The 21,825-nt window shown below is 48.1% G+C and overlaps 1 protein-coding gene across 1 annotated transcript in view; it reads right to left on the bottom strand.

The window, feature by feature from the left end:
• Positions 1 to 21,825, bottom strand: part of TOX2 (TOX high mobility group box family member 2) — a 147,580-nt gene that overhangs the window by 43,353 nt on the left and 82,402 nt on the right. The window contains exon 3 of the mRNA XM_014876082.2: positions 18,278 to 18,523. Coding sequence (XP_014731568.1) covers positions 18,278 to 18,523 — 246 coding nt within the window. The remainder of the gene's footprint in view (positions 1 to 18,277; positions 18,524 to 21,825) is intronic.

The following is a 21,825-nucleotide window of genomic DNA, read 5'->3' as shown; positions in this document are numbered from 1 at the left end:
CTCAGTTTCCCCGTGCTGAAGAAACATCCTCAGGCACTAGGGGAGGTACAGGTGGGACAGAAGAAGAATTTCTCCACTGAAAGGGAAGTCAGGCATCAGAAAAAGTCGTCCAGGGAAATGTTGGAATCACTATCCCTGGAAGTGTTCAAAAACCACAAAACCCACATAGATGAGGTGCTCTGGGACATGGGTTAGTGGTGGGCATGGCAGTGTTAGGTTAATGATTGGACTTGATGATCTTAGAGGTTTTTTCCAACCTACATGATTCTATGATTATATATGAAATATTTGCATTCTTATTCAGTGATAAACACAAGGAAGAGGTGAACTAGGAGAAGTTTTCTTAGAGGAAAGGTAAATCCAACCTCCCCTGAGTTGATGCTGTGTCCTGTAACTTTGAGTCCCAGCTTTGACAAGACTGACACATCTGTGTGAGGGAGAATCAAGCTCCTAAGTTCTGGTTGCAACATGTATTGATTTGAATGATCCACGATTTTAAATTACCGAAGATGATGGACTGCAAAGAAGCCATCTTGCTACAGCCATAATTGCAGTTATTCCTCTAATTTGTCCCCAGTGATCCTGAGCTGTAACTGAGGGCCAGTTATTATTATTCATGGTGTAAATGGCATCTGAGTGTGCCAAGTGATGGATTGAGTGCTAAAAATGTTACTGGTTGTTTCCTTCCACCTGTTTACAGGGATCGTGTGGCAACAACAATACAAGCACTGCAGAAATGTAAATACAATGGAACATGATTTAAAATCACTGCAAGAACCCCACTCCCAAATTGCAGAAGCCTCCAGCCAGATCCACTTCCACCCGTGCATCCTCCAAGCACAGCTGGGTTACTCAGTTCAGCATCACCCAGGGAACACAAGAGCAAGAAATCTGGTTGTAATAACTAAAACCTTTGACCACTCACGGGCAATAGTAAAAATCAACATGAAATTCATGGGCACCAGCACTTCCAGAGCAGGGCAGAAACTTCTTGGTGAATGGCTCAAATAAATCAGCAGGGCTGAATTGCTGCTGACTGCTCTAAAGTCATTGTACTGTAGATGACTTTTCTACTTCAGTGAGAAAGCAAAGCAAAAGGGAATGAAGCAAACTGTCACTCAGGAGAATTCCAGCTCCCATCAACCATTATGGATCAGGAAATCCAAATTGCCAAAGGTGTCTCCATTTAGTCCTGGATTTCTGAGGCATAAGATGCAAAGCATAAAATCAAAAGGCAGGATTGGCACAGAGAGAAGTTCTGAGCAGACCTGAAATCAGTGCACAACAGCCACGTGTACAGACAGGCACACACCAACCAGCCCTTGCATGTGCAAGGAGCTGGGGAACACAGCTCTGCATGATCCTAACAGATCCAGGCTCTTTTCCATCAAATTCCTTGGAAATCCACATCAGGGAGGCTCTGTCAGGTTGCATCTCATCAATGCTCTGTGATTGTGAGAAGCCAGAGAACAAACATGTTGAAAAGTTAAGTCCCACTTGCTGGAATTGCTGGCAGAATTCCACACAGGAGCCCTTCCACAAGCAGCTCAATGTGACAGACCTTGACTGTAAAACGAGGAGCCACAGGGTGAGCAGGGGAAATGTTCACCTCGTGCTGCTTAGCCATGCACAAATCCTGGGAATCCTCCCTCTCAGCACCAACAGCCTCCTCACCAGGGCAGAAAACTCTGTAAATTCTCCATTCCCCCAGGAACATTCCTGCCTTGTAAACCAGCATGGCCATGGCAGAGCTGCGTGTGCTCCACTGTACAAGGAAGACTCAAAATCAGCTGTACCCCAGGGGGGACAGGGATGTCTAACCTGCCTTGAGATGTTCTTGGAACAGGTTGTAGGGATTCCTACACAACCAGGACTCCACCAATTCAGTATTTGCTTTGGTGGAAAGACTTAACCTCTTTTTTCTTTTTCTGTCTTGGTTTCTGCTGTTTGGGTTTAATTCTTAGGACAACTTTCAGATTCTCTGTAGATGCTGTAGAGCATCTCCTGGCCTCCATGAGGGGGCTGAAATTCTGGTGGGACAGGCAGATGATGAAGAAGAAATGAAGCTCCTGAGGAGGACAAAGCTGAGCAAGAAGTGCTGGGTCCTCTCAGGGAGCTGATGGGATGGAGGCAATAGGAGGACCCATAAGTACAAATCTTTCTATCCTTCAGCCTGCAGTGTGGAGGCCTTAAAATTAACCTTCTTCTTCCCTGACAGCTGCCTGGCATCTAAGACACTCCAGGAGAGCCCTGGAGTAAGTTCTCGGGCCATGAAGACAATTCTGTCACCAGAAAATGTTTGCTCGATGTCCACAATGTGGTTTATTTTGGGACCCTTCACCCCCCACATCCCACACTGGGGCCTAACTGTACCCTCATCTCTGTTAGAGGAAAAACAACCCCAAATGTATTTGTTGTAAGGGGAATGAAGCTTGGTAACCACAAATCCTATCACAGAATATCCTGAGCTGGAAGAGAGCCACAGGGATCACTGAACTCCTGGCACTGCACAGGACAACCCCAAGAATCCCACCCTGTGCCACCATGAGACATGAGCTAAAAAAGGAGCAGATTTCCCAAAAGAATCAGCCAACACCACCAAGCAAGCTGATCTCAGCTGGCTGTGGGGGCTGAGCAGTGACCTGGCCCTGCCCCACCGTGCTGGGTGAGGGGACAGGTACCTTCCACCTCACCAAGACACGGAAATCAAAGCAAATGCTCAACTTCAGTTACTGATCCCAGCTTTGGCCTGTGCAGGGGACAGCTGGGCAGGGTCTGTGTCCCAGCTATTCCGTTTTCTCCTCTCACCACAAGTGGATGTTCTTGGTTCAGCTCAACAGGAACATGAAAGTTGACAGGACTCGTTTTGCAGGGGAAGTGATTTTCCTGCAGGTAAACATGCCTCCTCCTCCCCCAGATTAATACCAACCAGATGGCCAAGTGTCTGTAGACTGCTGCTAAAAAACACAGGCTGAAATCATCTGAGAATCTCTAGGACAGACACAGAGAACTGATTTAGAACTGGAAACGTGCCACGAAAAAGCCCAAGCAGCTTGAAACTCGGAGCTGTGTGCAGGATTGTCTCCAGCACTGGGCACAAACCTTCTGTGGTGGAGCAGGGGAGCAGTGGCAGGTGGATGTTTTGCACCAGAGCACAAAATCTGTGCTAACAACGAGAGCTGGGCTCTTCCAGAGGCCTCTTTGGTCTGTCCCAAAGAGCTGGCAGCAGCAGGAATTGGAAAAAGGTACTAGGACAGACCTTCCCTCCATGTTAGAGAAGGTGATGTGGATGTTTTGAGAAATAAGGAGTTATTAATACCATGAGGTTTAATTTGGGAATGTGCCCAGATCTCCACCCCTACCCTGTCAAGGAACAGAGGATCCAGGTTTGCATTGCTTGCATTTCTGTGTAACACTGGACTCAGAGTTGATTCAGTCACTGGTTTTTAACGATTCTCTATGGTAAAACCAGTACTTGTAAAGTACTCACAGGAGCCCAAAGCAGTGATGGTCCCATTCCACCACACCTCCTATGGAATGAGACAGGGTACAGGTGAGGTGGGACCTGGTGCTCCCAGCCTCAGCTTAATTCCAGCCAGAAATCAGCTCTGGATTTCCTACAAGTAACAGCCACCTCCTACCTCTCTGCCAACACACATCTGAACATCTACTATAGCAACTCCCCATGTTTTTGGTAGATCCATAAGGATTTTGAAAATTTTGGTTGTGGCATTTTCATTTTTACCCTCACTCTCAGCAAGTCACCTGTGTGGACAGAAGTATTCCCTTTTATTGCTCTGAAATTCCAAATCTCAATTCCCACGAAGTTTTCTGATGTAGCTGCTCTCACTTGGGTATTCCAGGCACTTTTATGCTTTCAATTATTTTATTTGCCTCCTTCTTAAACTGAGCATCCACCATTGCAGGGGATCTTTCCATACCCATAATAATTTTTGTTTCTATTCTTTGAGCCTCTTTTTTTTTTCCTCCCTCTTGCCAGAGATGGGATGACAAACACAGCACAGAGTGTACAACTATCCCAACCACCCCCTTCTTGAGTTTCTCCTGTCCTCTATCCCTGCACAAGGTTTTTTGAGGGGCTTTCTGGCAGAGCACTGCAAGCTTTATGAATAGTGAATCTTTTTCTCCTCAACATGCATTAATTCCACATTTATCAATGCTGAGCAAACTGCCTTTGCAATCTTGCAGTCAATTTCCCTCCTATGCCTACATCCCTATGAATTTCCTTTCTCCTGTCCCAAATATGTCCAATTTCTTTGTGTCACCTTCCAGTTTTATCCCTCACTGCCTACATTCAGCATCGTTAATACAAAAGCACAAACAACAGAGCATCCAGGGTAATGACAAAACCTTGAGAGACCCCTACAAATCATGAGGTGCACGAGTCTTTAATCACTGCTTTTTCTAGTGCTTGCAAATAACATCAAGCATGGAAGAGATTTGCAAAAAACTCTTCTCTACAGAAACTCTACTGGTTCAGGGCAGCCACTCCCTGACACTTTGCTAGTTCTTTTTTCTGTGGCAACACCTGTGTCTTAGGTTGCAATACAGGATGTGCCCAAAAGTCTGTATTCTATCCCCATCTGTTGAAATCAGCTGGGCCAGTGTTCCTTATCTCTGTGTAGATATTCTCTGTTCATGTTCCAGCTGTTCACCCAGCTGTTGCAGTGTTCTTTATCTTGCCCACAGCCCATCCTCCCTCCAGGAGATCTCTCCTGTTCATGGCCATGCAGTCCCAGGGCAGGGCTGATCAAATTCCATCATCCCATTGGGAGATGCTCCAGCCAGGGCAGGAGCCGAGCATTTCCTACCCAGATCAAAGGGGAGATTTGGAACAGCAGAGCAGCCTTTTCCCACTGGATCCCAGAGGAAAACCAGAGCCTTGCACATCATCCCTGCAGCTTTGGAGAAAAACTGCACCTTGTGCAGGAGCCCTGCTCCAGCAGAACCACATCTGTCACTGCAGGAGGATGCAGCCACCATGGAATGGGACTGCACCAACCCTGACTGACTGACAGAGTGTCAGATTGGATTCTGACCCTGGCAGTGTTTTGGGTTTGTTATTTTTTGTAATACTGGATTTCTATTTTAATTTTCCTAGTAAAGAACTGTTATTCCTATTCCTATTTCTTTGCCTGAGAGCCCCTTAATTTCAAAATGATAATGATTTGGAGGGAGGGGATTTACATTCTCCATTTTAAAAAGAGGCTCCTGCCTTTCTTAGCAGACACCTGTCTTTCACACTGAGACAACCTGAAATTGCCCTGATTTTATCCACCTCTGCCTCAGGAGGAGCACAAGGAGAAGTAATGTTCCTCCCAGTTTGCCACTTCCATCAGCTCCACTTGCCCTGCTGCCCATTTCCACAGGGACCCATGGGGGAACCATCCATGGGGGGAACCACGTCCAACACAGCCCTGGTGGGACACGTGCCCAATGCTGGCCCTCCATAGCCACCTCTGAACTCCTTAACTCCTAATTGACACCCAGGCTTTGGACTAAAAGACATCGGGGCCAGCCCTGGGAAAAGGGAGCAGATCCCAGTCCCCCCAACAGCACCCTGGTATCCCACAGCTGCCTGCTGCAGGTTCCAGGACACCTGGAGCCCTGTTGAGGAATGGCCAGGGCAGCAGGGAAAAGTGAGAAATGCAGGGGTGGAATTGTGAAGGATGGCAGCAATAGCCAGAGCCCTCCTCACACTGCCCCCAGCACACAGTGAGCAATCGCCACGGTGTAAACACAAGGATCCTAATGGGATTCTGCAGAGCTGGGAGACAAATGGAACAGCCAGGCAGAGCATTAAGGAATGCTTTCCAGCCAGCACAGCCCAAGTGGAACACTCGGACATATAACATTACCAACTGGCTCGCTGCCATGCATCAGATGCAGAAACATTTTTCTCTTTCTTTGACAAGCTGCATCTGTAGCAATCATTATAATTTCTCTTGACATTGCATCCCACACCTCTTCACAGAGGCAGGACTCAAGTAGCACTCTTCATTTAAATGATAACTTGGATTTCTCGGGGCTACGGGGATGTGAAGTGGTTCAGCCTGTACCACTCAGGAGCAGGGGCTGCCAGAGCTTCTCCCAGGATGTGCTTGTCACATTCAGAGCTTTCAGTCTTCTGGAATGAGGTCTGAATTTGGCAGCTGGGCCTTCCCAGATCCACACCCAAAAGGCAGGTAGAGATTGGGAGTGTTTGTTGAAGAAAGGGAAATCTGCCCCAGGATTGCTGTTTGTGCTCTCCCTTGCTCTGCACCATCACTCACACTCACAGCAAACTCCAGCGAGGCCACTGGCAGGGGAAAACTCCTCTGAAAGGGCTGGGATTACCATTTCTATTTACCAGCTGAGGAAATCTTACCTACCAATTAGGGACCATTCCTCCTGTCACTCCAGCTCAGCCGAGTGGCTGATGGGGCTCTTTGATCTCCTCATTGCATAACAAAGCCTGTTACAGCCCATTATTTTTATTGTAAGCACTTTCTGTTATTTGCCTCTAAAAACGGCTCCCATTGAAATAATACAAAGAGACTCACACACCTACAGCAGTGAGCAGTCATCATAACTTCTACAGCTGAAACAAAAGCCGTGGAAATTTCCATCCTTTTGTGCTAGGACAGGAATGGAACCAACACCAGTCACTGCAAGGCCATTTGGGGCTGAAACTTCTGGAAAAGCAATGGAAAGCACAGGACGTGTGTGGCTGAGAATGAACCTCAAAGTTCTCCATGTCCGGGCAGTGAGTGACTGCTGGAGAAGGTTAATGCACACTGGAAACCTGCAAAGGGGAGCCCAGGGACAGCTACAGATAAATATGATTGATCTGGGGGATAAGGGCAATGAAAGATGGGCAGCAACATTGACCAAAATGAACAAGATGGATGGCAAAGAGTTGCCAGACACGCAACTTTGGATTTTCATGTATCAGAGGTGATACTGGTTAAAAAGTGGCAAAAAATTGTTCCATTTACACTGCGTGATGCACTTGAAAGAAGGTTTTATGTGGCATTATGATGTGGGGTGTGAACACACATGGGAACATGAACACTTGATGGTGTGGCAGAGGTTATGATGAAAACTAAAACCCTTCACTTGTCTTTTGGAAGGCTCTTTGCCCTGGCACAGGCCCACAGCCCCCACATCTCATTATTCCCATGGCAATGACAGCTCAGCTTTGCTGGCACACTCAGGAGCAGGAATGGGAGGCAGGAGAAGGGGCAGGGACACGTGCCTTGGGGATTATTCCTGCCTGGAAATGCCTGTTTTCCTGACAAAAACAAGTCCTCAGATGACCTGCACCATTGGGTCACATGCACAAAACAAGGGACAAAGGCAGCATTTTGGGGAGGGTGAAGCAGCTTCTGGTTAATCAGCTGAGAGAGGGCTGAGTACATTCAGCAAGAGGCAAAGGAATCACAGAATGGTTTGGGTTGGAAAGGACCTTAAAGCTCATCCAGTTCCACTCTCCTGACATGGGAAGGGACACTTTCCACCAGAACAGGTTGTTCCAAACCCCAGGCAGCACTTGAAGGAAGGAGGAAGATCCTGCCTGCAGCTCTCACATGAACTTTTTGCAGTTCTGGCACACACACAGAGCCCTGGCTGCTGCTGAAACCCCTGTCCTGGTAAACAGAGAGACCCTGGAAACACATCACTGTTCACTTTACCTACTGTTCCCAAAGGGATTGGGATTCCTGAGGTTCAAACACACCTAAAACTGTTGCATCAAAGACAACCAATTTTTCAGCAGAGATCATCTGGCAAAATTTATCTCATGCTGCAACTAAAGGCAGGACATTTCACAATGCCCAGATTAGTCAGCATGAACAAGGGTAATCCCAACACTTTCTGGTCATTATATATCTATTAAATTTTTCTATCTTTCCTCATCCCTACTTTTGACATAATTTCCTGTGTTTTTGCAAATTATGATAGGAAGGAAGAAGGTGGCAGAGGTGGTTCCATAGTACACCAGAGCCCAAGCAGCTGGGGAAAAGCCCATCCAGGCACCAACTCCAGCTCCTGGGGCTGAGCTGACAAATCCTCCACCAGAAAACAGGGAATTGCCCATGCTGGGACACTCTTTCCCCAAAGCCACATCCCAGACTCCAGAGAAACTCTCTTCCAAATCTCCAGTTCATTTCACAAAGCATGCTGAATGTTGTCATTTGCAGGATTTTTTTTTTTAATGGGGGCAAAATGGATTTTTTTAACCTCACCCAGGAAAATTGCTGAAGTGGGATTTTTTGCTAAGAAGGAGAAAAAAAATTTCACCCCAAATGTGAATAACGGCCTAAACCTAAAGGGTTAAAACTGGGCTAAGAACAGGCATCCACCTGCATGTCTGTGCACTGGAGACAAACACATCTGAGATTAGAATCAGGTCTTAAAAAAAGATCCATCCCATTCCTTGAACATATTAACTGGAGTTATTTGATATTGTTCTGAAAATCTCCTTCATGCTGCATTCATCTCATCTGCTCCCGTAATTCAGAGATTTTATTTTCCACTATATTTTTAATTTATATCATGTTTTATTTATACCACTGCCTTTTATGAAACCCCAAATTTCCAAACTGACACAGGCATTACGCACATAAAGCAGACTTCTTATTATCAACACGACAGAGGAGACAAAAAAATGACAGGAATAAATCTCAGGTTTTACGCCGGCGCGACGTTCTGCGAAGTAAAGTGACATTTCTCAGCAATACAAATTGTACATTAAAAGATAATTTCCAGAACATGATACCAGCTCTGGAGCACGGCACCATTACACAAAATAATATCCCAGCCCCGCTTTACCAGCGCCGCGTTCGGGCCGTGTTTGGCACCACGACCACGCCACGTCTTGTGAGGAGACTTTGGAGGGATTGAAGTTTAGTGCACACACGAGAGGCAGTTCCTTGGCACGCTGTCAGCACGGTGTAATTGATATTTTAATTACACACATGCTGCTCGGAGCAAGCCTCCTCCTCCTCCTCCTCCTCCTCCTCCTCCTCCTCCTCCTCCTCCTCCTCCTCCTCCCCAGCCTTAGAAACCGCGCTCATCCCAGCTCCACGCCAGTTTGCTTAAGCTCAGGCTTAAGTGCAGTCGGGGCTTGTGGATGCTGGTGAGAGCCAGGGAAAACAGCAGTTTGAGTTTTCCCAAGCTACTCAAAGGAAAACAGAAGGGAAAGAATGAATAACAAAGTTGAGCACCTGGTGTTGTGGACAGGAGGAGTGCGTGAGGAACGTGATGTTTTGGTTTTGATCTTTACAAGAGGTGTTGCCTTCCTTGGACCAATGATCTTATTCTGCCCTTGGTTCAGCGAACCAGTCTATAAAAATGGGTCTACTCCTACAATAAATCCCTTCTTCTGCTTTCTGGATAAAGCCTGTGTTGCTGTATTTTCTCTCTGCTCCCTAGCCTTACAGCAACAGCAGCTATCTGAAAGTGCTGAAAAAGCAAATTGTGCCACAGAAGGAGCACGAGGGACACAGAGGGACTGTCCCACCTGGGACCTGCCTCCCCTTTGGAGGATTGTGTGGCTGATAAGGAGAATCTCCCACTGGGACTGTCCCAAGGGTACTGGCTCATCAGAGAGACACAGTGAACAACTCAAGGAGAGGAAAAGAAAGTTTAGGAGGATGAATTTTCATGGAATAGTGCAAAGGAGGAAGGCAAACAGTGAAGAAGAGGTGCTGGTTCATTGAGAGCAGCAAGTACACCAGGGGATGAGATCTGCTGCCTTCTGGTCAAGAGATTAGTATGGGGAGATAAGGACCAAGTGTGCAGCCTAAAACCAGAAGAGGTACAGGCAGCAGAGACAAATCTGCAGCCAGGCTTACACACACACACACACACACACACACACACACAGAGGTAGGATGAGGTGCTGTGGGTAAGGGCACATCTCAGTGCTCTCCAGCATGCCCTTCTCGGGGACACAGACATGGTTTGGGTTGGAAGGGATCTCCTGCTGAGGAGGAGCTCTCCTGCAGGGAGTGGCTGTGATGGTTTTCAGGAAATAAGGCATATTCCCATGTGAGATTCCCACCCTGGCAGGTGACAGTCACCCTCTGCCTGTTCAAGTGACACCTTGTCTTCTCCCTTTCCCTTGTTCAGGGAGAAATTCTTTCATTACCAAACAAAGCCCACATCTGCTTTGCTTCTCAGCTGTCACAACAGCTCCCTTGTGTGAAAAGCCTATCATGACACCCTGGTTACTCACATCTCAGAAATGGGATACCCATGGCTGAACCTAAAGACCAACCACACAACCATCCAGGTCCCTCAGGTTCCCTGCTCACAGGCTCAGTCCCCACGAGCTCTGCTGCTCTCTGAGCACTCACAGGGCTGGGTCCTGAGAGGGACCCACATCACCCCAATTCTCTCACAGCAGCACTTGGCAAGGGGCCACGCAGAAACTGCCTCAGCCATGTGAACAGAGGGGCTGCTGCTCCACAGGGAGCTTCTGCTGGTGTCCAGGATGACTGGGAAACCCAGGGAGGACTTCTCCCACAGAACAGGACCTGTATGCAAAGAATTGCAGAATTGTTTAGGTTGGAATGGACCTTTAAAGGTCATCTAGTACAATCCCCTGTGCCATGGGCAGGGACAGCTTCCCCTATCCCAGGCTGCTCCATGCCCAAATGTCCAACCTGGCCTTGGACACTTCCAGGGATGCAGGGGCTGCTCTGGGCACCCTGTGCCAGCCCTGCCCACCCTCATTGTAAAACATTTCTTCCTTATATCTAATTTAAACCAACTCTCAGTTTACAAACCTTTCCCATCTGTCCTACTGCTACAAGCCCTGACAAAAAGTCTATCCCCATATTTTTTATAGGCCCCTTTAGGTCCTGGCAGGGGCTCTGAGCTCTCCCTGGAGCCTTCTCTTCTCCAGGTGAACCCAAGTCTCTCTGCCCAGCTCTCCCAGCCCTTGGAGCATCTCCATGGCCTCCTCTGGACTCTCTCCAGCAGCTCCACGTCCACCCTGTGCTGGCCCCAGGGCTGGGGCAGCTCTGCAGGTGAGGTCTCACCTGAGTGGGGCAGAAGGGGCAGAATCCTCCCTTCCCCTGCTGCCCAGGCTGGGGGCTCAGCCCAGGGCTCGGGGCATCTCTGGCACACTCACATGCCCAGCTCTCACCCACCAGCACCCCCAGGTCCTTCTCCCAGGGCCGTTTTTGATCTGTTCATCCCCAGCCTTGCTGTTCCCAGAGGGATCCATGCACGATCCAGCTCTGCACCTTTCACCTCAGCACCAGCAGTCACTCCTGCCCTCCCTGAGCACAGCCAGGACAGCTACAGCTCCAGAAAACACCTCTCCACACAAAACCCCTTCCTCTGAGGAAACAAGTTCTGAACACACACAAGAACAATTCACTCTTTGATTGGGGATCTTGTCTCTCAGGTTCCGACCTGGAGCAAAATTTTACGGCCGAGCCCCTCCAGCTCAGGGGGAGGTGTGGAGGGAAGGGGCTTCCAAGTGAAAATGCCAACAGATACTTAAAGCCAGAAGCGTGTGGGTGTTGCTAAATTAAGCTCACAAGTAGGTGGGGCAAATGCCTTAAACGAGTTTGTGAAGGTAAAATAATGTTCATTAAAAATAGAAAAACAACTGAAAAAATATCCTTTGTATTCAACTTCACACTCGTACATCATAATGTTCCAGTAAAAGCCCATTTTCCCTTGAGATAATAAAAGAATTGAATTTTTCCTTATCGGTCATCTATTTTTCTAGCTAAAGCTATTACTCCCTCTCTGTGGTTGCCAGGCAACAAGAAATATTAATAGCAGCTTTTATTAGCTTAGCTTTAGCAGTGGAGTACCAGAATGAGAAAATGGAAAACATAAATGTGTTACATAAATCTTTCAACCTTTCAGGGTTTGTGTTAGTCTCTGTTTTCATAATGATTTATTGAAGTGATGGTTCATTTATGAGAAAAAGGAGTGTGAAATAAGAAAACGGAACATTACCCTGAAGGACTGTTTGAAAATAAATAATTATAGGAGGTGAAGAAAAGCTGTTTAAAACCATTTTTCTGAGTTTTATAAAATTTAAAAAGACATATTTCTTTCATTTATTGCCTCTGAGAAAAACACTAGCAGGGAATTGCAAACAGGGCTCTGCTTAATACAAAGAACCCTTCATGTAGGGTTGTGTTATTACTATTTTCCACCTCATGTTTGGGAGTTCAGTTTTTAAATACTGAACCATTAATAAGCAGAAAACTGAATTAGTCAAAACCTTAAAGCTCACAACACAGAATTGCCAGTGAAAACTTGCAATTTTAAACCAAGGGGAACTCAGGGAAGTTTTTGCTGCTGGTGACCCAACAATGCTCTTGTTGGTTTGTTTATTTAGAAAGGCTCTTCTGAAGAGCATGAACTTGCTTTGAAGGGCAATGGGATACACTGCACTGGGATATGGATTATTTTAAATAACTTATTTTAGTAGCCAGTGACTCAAAATTATTGAAAATTGATTCATTGGAAGTATTTGCCCAGTATTTGCTCTGCCTGCTGGGATCATGGATTTCCAGCAGCCTGCAGGCAAGACTGGCACAGCTCACTTGGCTTTTGTGACCATATTTCATTGAAATAGTGAGCTCTTTACAATGAGAGTGGTAAAAGCTGGCACAGGGTGCCCAGAGCAGCTGGGGCTGCCCCTGGATCCCTGGAAGTGTCCCAGGGCAGCCTGGATGGGGTTTGGAGCAATCTGGGTTCTGACCTTGCAATCTTCCTGCAGGACAACCTCACTCAAGCTCATCCTTGGAGCCCCAGAGCATCCCAGGCATGGCCATCCCAGCTCTAGGAAAGGGTTTTTCCTCTCCATTGCTCATGGGGCACACAGTGGGGTGCTGCTGGCTTGTTTTCCTGCTCTCCTCCCTGTTCCACACCAAAGCCCTGCTGTGTTGGGAAGCAGCTACTCAAAGTCAACTGCAAAACTTCTGGAATTTCACAGTGGCACTCACCTTTCTTCTACAATTCACCCCCATTTACCATTTTATTCTCTCACCTCTGCCTAAACAGGTTCCTCAGCTCAGTGGAAATGTGCCATTTTACACCATGGATGTTTCTTTTTTTTTGCCTCGGAGGCTTTTAAAGATTTTTCTTTTTCAAATAATTCCGTTCCACTCAACAAACTGCAACGAAACCTTTTCAGGCTGTGGCTGAAGCCTGGCACCAGCTCGCTGTGAGCATCAAAGAAGTAACTCCAGTGGGCTGAAGGAAATGTTTGTGCCTTTAGAACAACAAAGATCGTGACAAGCAATGGGAGGATGCAGACACAGGGAGAGGTGTCAGTCCCTCCACACACCCACAGAGCTCCTGTTGGCTCCCAGGAGCAGCACAGGGAGACGTTTCCCAGTGCAGAAATGCCCACATGGGCCCCGGCCACGGCACAGCAGGAGGAAGCAGGGTGGCTGCTTTTCTGGAGTGTGTAGATTTATCCTGTGATCGGGCTGGGGGGGAGCACAGTTTTGGGGTCCTGGAGCAGTGCTGAGTGCTCTGGGTGCTGCTGTCCCACAGTTTTAGGATGCTGGAGGGCTCTGGGCAGTGCTGCCCCACAGTTTTGGGGTGCTGGAGGGCTCTGGGTGCTGCTGCCCCACAGTTTTGGGGCTCCTGGCTGCTCCCACCCCAGCACTGTCCCCCCTGCCAAGCAGAGGCACCCCCAGCCCTCTTGGCTGCTATCCAATATTTATGGAAATATATTTTTGCTGCGTTGGAGATTCCTGGGCTCTGACCTTGATCACCCTTTGTTTCTGTCAAAAATACTCTGCCAAATCCACTCTGAAATCTCATTTATTCCCAGCAGCTCCTTAACCCAGCGGGCACCCCCCTCCCCACTGATCCACAGAACATCTTTGCCCCCTCCCCTGCTTTCCCCACACCCCAAATCCCAGCCCCAGTGTGATCTCAGCCCAGCAGGACTCCCTGTGGATCCCCGGGAAGCTAAGTTGCAGTTGGGATGTTCACAGTGAGCAAAATTATTCTCTTCCCAAGGAAAATATGTTTTTTTCCACTTTGATTACTTTTCCCTAATTACTCCCATTTCTCAGTGACAGTCACATCTCTCCTATTTTCTTTCCCTCCTGCCATTCCTCCTCTTTCCCTTCTCTTCCCTTCCTTTTATTCCCATAGGAAAAGAGAGATCACTAGAAAAGAAAAATCCACTGCAGTAAGAATTTTCTGTTTGTTTCTTGTCATCAATACAAAGAATAAGAAACCTTCCCCAAACGAGCCAGCTCTGCCTCCTCCCCAGCCCTCCCACACCCCCTCCAGCAGTTCTTCACACATCACATCCTGTGCCATCTCTTTGCCTACTCTTGTCCATCCACCCCTGCTCTGCAGCTCCCTGCACCCCATTCAGGGATTGAAAAACTCCCTAAAAACTCACGGGTGGGGGACAAAAAGGGGAAATGAAGCAGCAATGAAGAGTCATGACATGGAAATGTGGAGCTGGTCCATGGAGGGAGCTCTGGGTGCTGCTGCTGAAGGGGTGAGGAAGCAGAAGTGATGCTGGATTTGGGGTTTCCCAAACAAGGGTCCCCATCTGACACCCATGGGTGAGCTGGAGCCAGGAGCAAGGGCTGGCACTCAGCAAATCCACCTTCACTCCCCAGCTCTGTCCTGCCATGACAATTGCTGTGCTGATTTAACTCCCTCCGAGCTGATCACCTGCACAACGGGAGCAGCAGGGTCGCCCTTGGGAGGCACTGGGGGGTTTAATGCAGGGGTATACACTGGGGGTAATGTCAGGATATCCCAGTATAAGAGACACACATGGGACAGCAATTTGCAGCTGGATTTTCTTTATTCACTTCTGAGCTTTCAGGAAAAAATACCAATCCTATGGCTCTTGGTGAGTCCTGGTTCATATCTTATCAGCAGTTAGAGATTTGTTCTTTTTGACTTAAAAAATCTTAAGGCTCGAGTTCCATTTTCAGAGCAGAATTCTGACCAATGTCTAAACATTTTACTGTGAGCTGCTTGTTGTTTCTCATTGTATTCACACACACAGACGTGGCAACCAAGGCAGGATGTAGCTGTGTATGCAAAAACCTGTGTGAGCTACAGCACAGAGCAGCAGTGCATGAGCAATGCTGCTCCTGGAATAAACCCAAAACCTGTGCACACTGAGCCACCCCTCTGAGCTCTGTGCAGGCAAGGCTCACTCCCAGACTGGCCTCCCATCACTGCCTGGGTGGAAGAATCCCTCTCCTTCTGGAAGTGTTGATAAAAATGTCCCAGAATGGTTTGGCTTGGGAGGGACCTTAAAGATCATCCCATTCCACCCCCTGCCATGGGCAGGGACACCTCCCACTGTCCCAGGTGCTCCAAGTGTCCAGCCTGGCCTGGGACACTGCCAGGGATCCAGGGACACCCTGTGCCTGCATCTTCACAGAAGAATTTCTCCCCAGTATCCCACCCATCCCTGCCCTCTGGGATTCCCTGTGTCCTGTCCCTCCATGCCTTGTCCCCAGTCCCTCTCCAGCTCTCCTGGAGCCCCTTGGGGCACTGGCAGGTGCAATTAGGTATTAACCAGATGAGTTTAAAATGTGTTTTCTCTGCAGGATTCTTCAGTGGCCTCAGCAGTGCCAGGAGCTGTAGGTGAGCTCAGGGAGCAGCGCTGCCATCGTGGGCTGGTGCTGCAGGAAAGGGAGACCTGGTTCCCCACCAAAAGGGACAGAAGGTGGAAAAAAGGCTGTGATGGGAGGCTAAGGCAGGATTTAATTCTGGCCTAAGATTGCAACACAGCTCCCTCCTGTGATCCCTTTGCTGCTGGGAGCTCTGAAGATGGATCACAGCTCCGAGCGTGTCCAAAACGGAGCAGTTTCAGCTCACTCTCAGCTGGGAAATTCAGGGTTCACTGGACTTTTATTTTCGTGGTAAGGGGCAAACAAATCTTAATCTCTCTATTCTACATTTACAGCCCACTAAGTCCCCTTCTTATCTTCTCTGGATCGGCCCTGATTTATCATCACCGTGCTGCATTTGTAAAACAGTACCATAAAGTAAGAAAGAGAACATTTCCCAAGGACTACTCCAAAATAAATTATTTCAGACACCGAGAAGCTGCTTAATAAATCCCCCTCTTCTTTTTTTTCTTTAGGTATTTTAGAAAGTGATTTATAAGTGCAATATCACCTCTCAAAAATGAGACAATCAACATGGGATAAAATTATCGTGTTATGAAAATAGGGGTCAGGCAAAGGGGCTGTGCTTTAAATTAAACCAGGGAAAAAATATTTCATCTGAAATTGACTCTTTCTGTCTCAGAAATGAATGTTTTAATCACCTAAGAACCTAAAAGGTAACACAGAGCCCTAAGTAATATTTAATTCCATAGAAATATGCCTCTGTTCAATATTGATGGGCAGAACATGATATTTCTCTTAGACACACTAACAATGAAACTCGGATACTCATCAGCACTTCAGAAAGCCTTGGGATTTTCCTAGACTAAGAGATAATATCCCATTTAAATATTTAAATATCACTACCTTTCAGGCCCTTATCAATTGAAGCAATCAACACCAAGCATTCCCCAGCCAGGCAGTGGCAGGCTCCCAGCCATGTTCTTTAAGTAAAATTAACTCTGTTTGATATCAGTGTCTTTCAAAATCAATGATCTTAGAGAGAAACAATGTCAGAAACCAACCGCGGGGCTAAAGCTGCTAAAGAGGAAAACGGTGCTAAAGAGCAGCAGTATTAATTCAATATCACTGTCAAAATCAAGTCACAACCTTTCCTCAGCGCTGCTGATGCAGAAGCGTCACAAGCTCTAATTAACCCTGGAGTTTCTTCCCAGAGCTTCACTTTCCTTCATTATCCTGCCCTGTTTATACCTGCACGAGTCATTTGAAACTTTGCAAGGTGTCCCCTTCCCAGGGCTGAGCCGGGAGGCGGCGGAGTTTGTGAGAGCAGGGAGGGATCCAGTTCCTCCCGAAATCCATCAGGGAGCGTCTGTGCTCCTCCTGCCCGTGCCACCAGGGCCACCTGGCAGTGGGACACGGGTGACAGGGAGGAGGAGAAAGGACACAGGGCTGAGCTTTGGGTGCTCACCTTCCATGGGGGATGGGGCACCTCGCTTGGTTCAGGGAGTGATGCCATTTGGGGTTTGCCTTTTGTTCTGATGCCTTGGGTTTTAGCTTTTATGTTTTTCATACCCTGCTGCTTAGTGTGTAACTCTGAAACTGCATATTAGGTGTTGGTAAGGTCTCTTCACAGGGGAGTTGGACAAAACAATTCCTTTCTAGCTGGAGAATCAAGGACACCCAGTTCCCAAAAATCAGAAACAACAGCGAGGGAAAGGGGGCAAGGCAGGGGCTGAGAGTTCATAGCCTGGGGCTGTGGGTGGGTATTGGGATATTGTGGGTTGGATATTGTAGATATCCCAATATGTAGATGAACCAAAACTTATAAAAGTGTAAAAACTCGTGACCAGGATCCAGCTTGGATTTGATTTGGGTGCAGCCCTGGCCAGGCTCCTGCACTGCCCCAGGTGAATCCTTTCAATAAATCCCGATTTTATTCCTTTTGCTCTGTCTGGTCTCTGTTCCAGCTCAGCCTTTCCAGGCAACAGTTTTTTTATATGTTCTCTGTATTCTTCACACATATATTTGTAACTCTGTATTATTAATTGTATTCGTGATAATTTCCCTTGTACTTTTCCATGGCCTTTCCCTAAACAGAAAGAAAAACCAAATTGCAGAGCTCCAGGCCCAGGGGGGCACAAGAGCCCAGTGCTACCTTGGTTCTTCCTGGGTACCAAACTAAAGAACAACACTTGGAGATCCATTTCATGGGGCTTGACCTGTGGGGGAATTACATCACCACTTGTCCTCCTAATTGGTGCCTTTTATCAATTAGGCTAATTTCCTAAAACCTATAGAATATACTCACCCCTAGTGGGGAGGTGGCTTTTGTGGACATGATTTCATAACTGCCCCTGAAGGCCTTTAAATAAAGATCCTCTTTTATATTATCTCCTTACTAAAATGATCTCGAGCTTCATTTCCAGGTTGGGAAGAAGGCAACAGGAGGATGTTCCACACAGGGAGGAGAAGCCCTTTGCCCTGATCCCCAGTGCTGAATGAGGACACCAAGCCAAGCATGAGCACGGTGACCACATCCTGTGCCACCACAAGCCAAGCCTCACAGCAAAGAGCTCAACAGCAACAGCCTCCTGTGCTCAGCTACTCCTCCCTGGAAGCACAGAGAGCTTGGCACGGCAGGGAGAGAGAGAGAGGGGAGAGGCACTGACCGTGGGCAGCTGGCTGGAGAGGAGGTGCCCATCCTGACTCAACATGTTGGAGACCATGATGGCTGGCAGGTCCATGTTCTGGTAGGGGTAGGCTGGGATCAGGCTGTTGGCAGGGAGGCTGTGGCACAGGGAGTGGTATCCAGCTTCGTGCTCCACCAGGTGCAGGAGGGACGGCTCGGGGAGGTTGGGAGGCGTTATGGGAGGGATCTCGTAGTCCTCGTTGTTCTCGTTCTGACTGCTGTACGTCTGAAACACCAAAGAGACAACGTGTCACCGCCTTGCTGCTTCAGCAAAGAGCAAGGATTATTTCTCGAAGAAATACAGATGCCGGTGGAAACGGGTTGGTTGTAATAAAAAAGGCACCTCCGGTTCTGCACACCAGGTTCTAACAGGGTAGGAGGCAGAGTGGGAGTGTGGCAGCTCTGCACCATCCATCAGGAACACACCATGGAGCCACTTGAGGCATCCCCTTGCTCCCCTCTCCCTCAGCTTGGAGTCCCAAAAACCTCAGCAGGAACTTGCACACCAGAACACAGCCCATGGGAGGGCACGGCTGCCTCCTGAGCAGCTGCTGCTTTCCTGGGGCAAAGTCTCTCTCTGGGCACCTGCCTCAGCTCTCAGCCTACAGCTGGGATTCTCGTGAGAATTACAGCTGTACAAATAACAATGACTTGGGGTCAAAATTCACAGAATTATGGAACAGTTTGGGTTACAAGGGACCTTAAAGCCCACCCAGTGCCATGGCAGGGACACCTCCCACTGTCCCAGGCTGCTCCAACCCCAATGTCCAGCCTGGCCTTGGGCACTGCCAGGGATCCAGGGGCTGCCCCAGCTGCTCTGGGCACCCTGTGCCAGCCCTGCCCACCCTCCCAGTAAAACATTTTCCCCTAATATCTAATCAAACTTGCCCTCTGTCAGTTTAAAGCCATTTTCTCTCATCCTAACCCCCTCAGAATCCTCAAAACTCCAGCACAGAAGCTACAACCAGGGAGGGGCTTTGGAAACACAGCCATCACTTTTAAAAAACCCTTTGAAGAAATCCTGTGTGACTTCACCACACATGGAGATTGGTCCTTCCTTGTATCCCCTCCCGAATTTCATCTGGAAAAGCATTCCCTCACCTCCCTCGAGGTGACATGAACATGCAGAGCTGTTGGAACTCTGTGTGCTCCCCGTGCTTTCTCATGGCTTGTTTATTTCTAAGCATTCCCATTTCTATAAAAATATGTTATTGCACCTGTGCAATCATTTTCACTTCAGACAAAACCGTTTTTTCTTCATGATGTGTGAATCTATCCAAAATTATTAATTACCAATGCAGAATATAATGAGTCTCTGGCAGAGGAGGCTTATTCTAAACATCTACTGTTTCACATATTATTATAGCATATGAAATTCTGATTAGCTATAGTATTACACACATGCTAAAGCTAAATTTCCCAGATCACCTAGTTTCATGGTTGGATTTGGACTTAATACTTGATTTAAGAGCAAAACCCCAGATGTTAAAAAACCAGTTAAGCACTGTAGGCTTTAATAATCCATTGTCCCAGAGCTCACCCCTGGACTCGTGCTCTTCATCACTGCAGACTGTGGGGAGAAAGTCCTTAATAAAATAAAATAAAATCAAGTAAAATAAAATAAAGCCTGTGTTTAACTGGAGTACAGAAGTCACTGGGTGAGGGAGCAGGGAGCAAGGAGGAATCTGTGGATTGGTGCAAAGGCAGTGCCAGGGAGAACCATGGGGTGTCAGGGCAGGGGTCACTCCTGCCTCACCCCACAAACTGGGGCTGGACAAGGCTCATCCTGTGCTAAGCTGAACCCTGCCCTCCCACCTTCCCTCACCACTGCAGAAAGGAACAAGGACAGCAGCTGAGACAGCAGAAGGACAGCATGACATCCAGGAGGAGCTGGACAAGCTGGACAAGTGTGGCCACAGGAACTTAACGAGGTTCAACAAATCTAAACTCGAGGAGCTGCTCTGTGCCAGGGTGATCCGGGCAGGAGCACACACCAGGAGAGGTAAATGTTGAGAAGAGCCCTGTGAGAGAAGAACTTGGGGATTCTGGTGGAGGAAAGGCTGGACAGGAGCCAGCCCTGTGCCCTGGCAGCTCAGAACCCCCTGTGCCAGGCTGACCCCAGGGGGACCCTGCCTCTCTGCTCCTCTCAGCACACCCCACCCATGGGGCTGCTGCAGCTCTGGGGGCCCCAAAGGAGAAGGACATGGAACTGCTGGAGCTCCAGAGGAGGCCATGGAGATGCTCCAGGGGCTGGAGCCCCTCTGCTCTGGAGCCAGGCTGGGAGAGCTGGGGATTTTCAGCTCAGAGAAGGCTCCAGGGAGAGCTCAGAGCCCCTCCCAGCGCCTAAAGAGGCTCCAAGAGCTGGAGGGACAGCAAGAGGGGCAATGGCTTCACACTGAAAGAGGGCAGGGGTAGATGGAATATTGGAAAATTCTTCCCTGGCAGGGTGGGCAGGGCTGGCACAGGGTGCCCAGAGCAGCTGGGGCTGCCCCTGGATCCCTGGCAGTGCCCAAGGCCAGGCTGGACAGGGCTGGGAGCAGCCTGGGATAGAGCCCATGGCAGGGAATCGCAAGATGAGCCTTAAGGTCCCTTCCAACCCAACCCATTTGATAATTCTGTGATTCAAGAGCAGGCTCTGATTTCTGACCCAAACCCTGACATTCCCACTGGCTGTAGGGAAACAGGAGCACGACAGAAACACGAGAGAGAGCCTGGGCCACGACAGCTCTGCACCCACTGCTACTGCTCAGGGGAAAAGCCCAGCTCCTTTTCCACTCAGCTTCTGCCTATCATTGCTATGACACGAGGAAGGCTGAGGGGATGTACTCAAGGCAGACAGAGAGATCCCATTTAATACATCTTGTAGCCAGGTTTCCATTTGGGCTGTGCTCCTCGAGGTACACTGATTCTTTCCCAGTTATTTAAGAGGATTTCTCTCCATGCTTTACAGAAAGGGATTTAAATAAATCATCGCACAGCAAACTTGTTCCTCCAACTGGTTTATTTTGGTATCAGGTACATAAGCAAGTGGCTTTGCTGTACTTAACTAAATTATGTAAAACCCACTCAAAGTTTCCTAAAGCTCTCTTCAAAATTACGAGTCCCCTGTGTTGCTGCAGAGCAGTTCACCCGAGGGCTTTGAGGTGGTTTTGTACAGAGTGCCAAAGCCCCAGCACCCTGCTCACCCCCAGGCACGTTTCTGCCTCTGTTCTATTCAACCCAGGGGGAGAAAAAAAAGAGAAAAGAAAAAAATAAAAAAAGACCTGTTTAAATCACAAAGCTTTCCGAATAGCTACAGCATTTTGCAGACGTATCAAAATTACAATCAAAGCTGTACACAATCAAAATCAGATTAGACAATATCCAATCAACATAATCAGAGCTGGCGCCTGCCAGCTTTCACACCCTGTCACTCCCGAGCTTCCCAAAGCAAGCTGCCCTCACTCCAAGTGTGTTTGAAATCGATGGTCAGAGAGATAAGGAAGGGAGATGAGGCACACAGGCACCGGAAGGCTGGGAAAAGGGGCG

Source organism: Sturnus vulgaris, chromosome 17, assembly GCF_052056855.1.
Source record: "Sturnus vulgaris isolate bStuVul1 chromosome 17, bStuVul1.hap1, whole genome shotgun sequence".
Taxonomy (NCBI): Eukaryota; Metazoa; Chordata; class Aves; order Passeriformes; family Sturnidae; genus Sturnus; species Sturnus vulgaris.
This window is presented reverse-complemented; position numbering and strand designations above follow the sequence as displayed.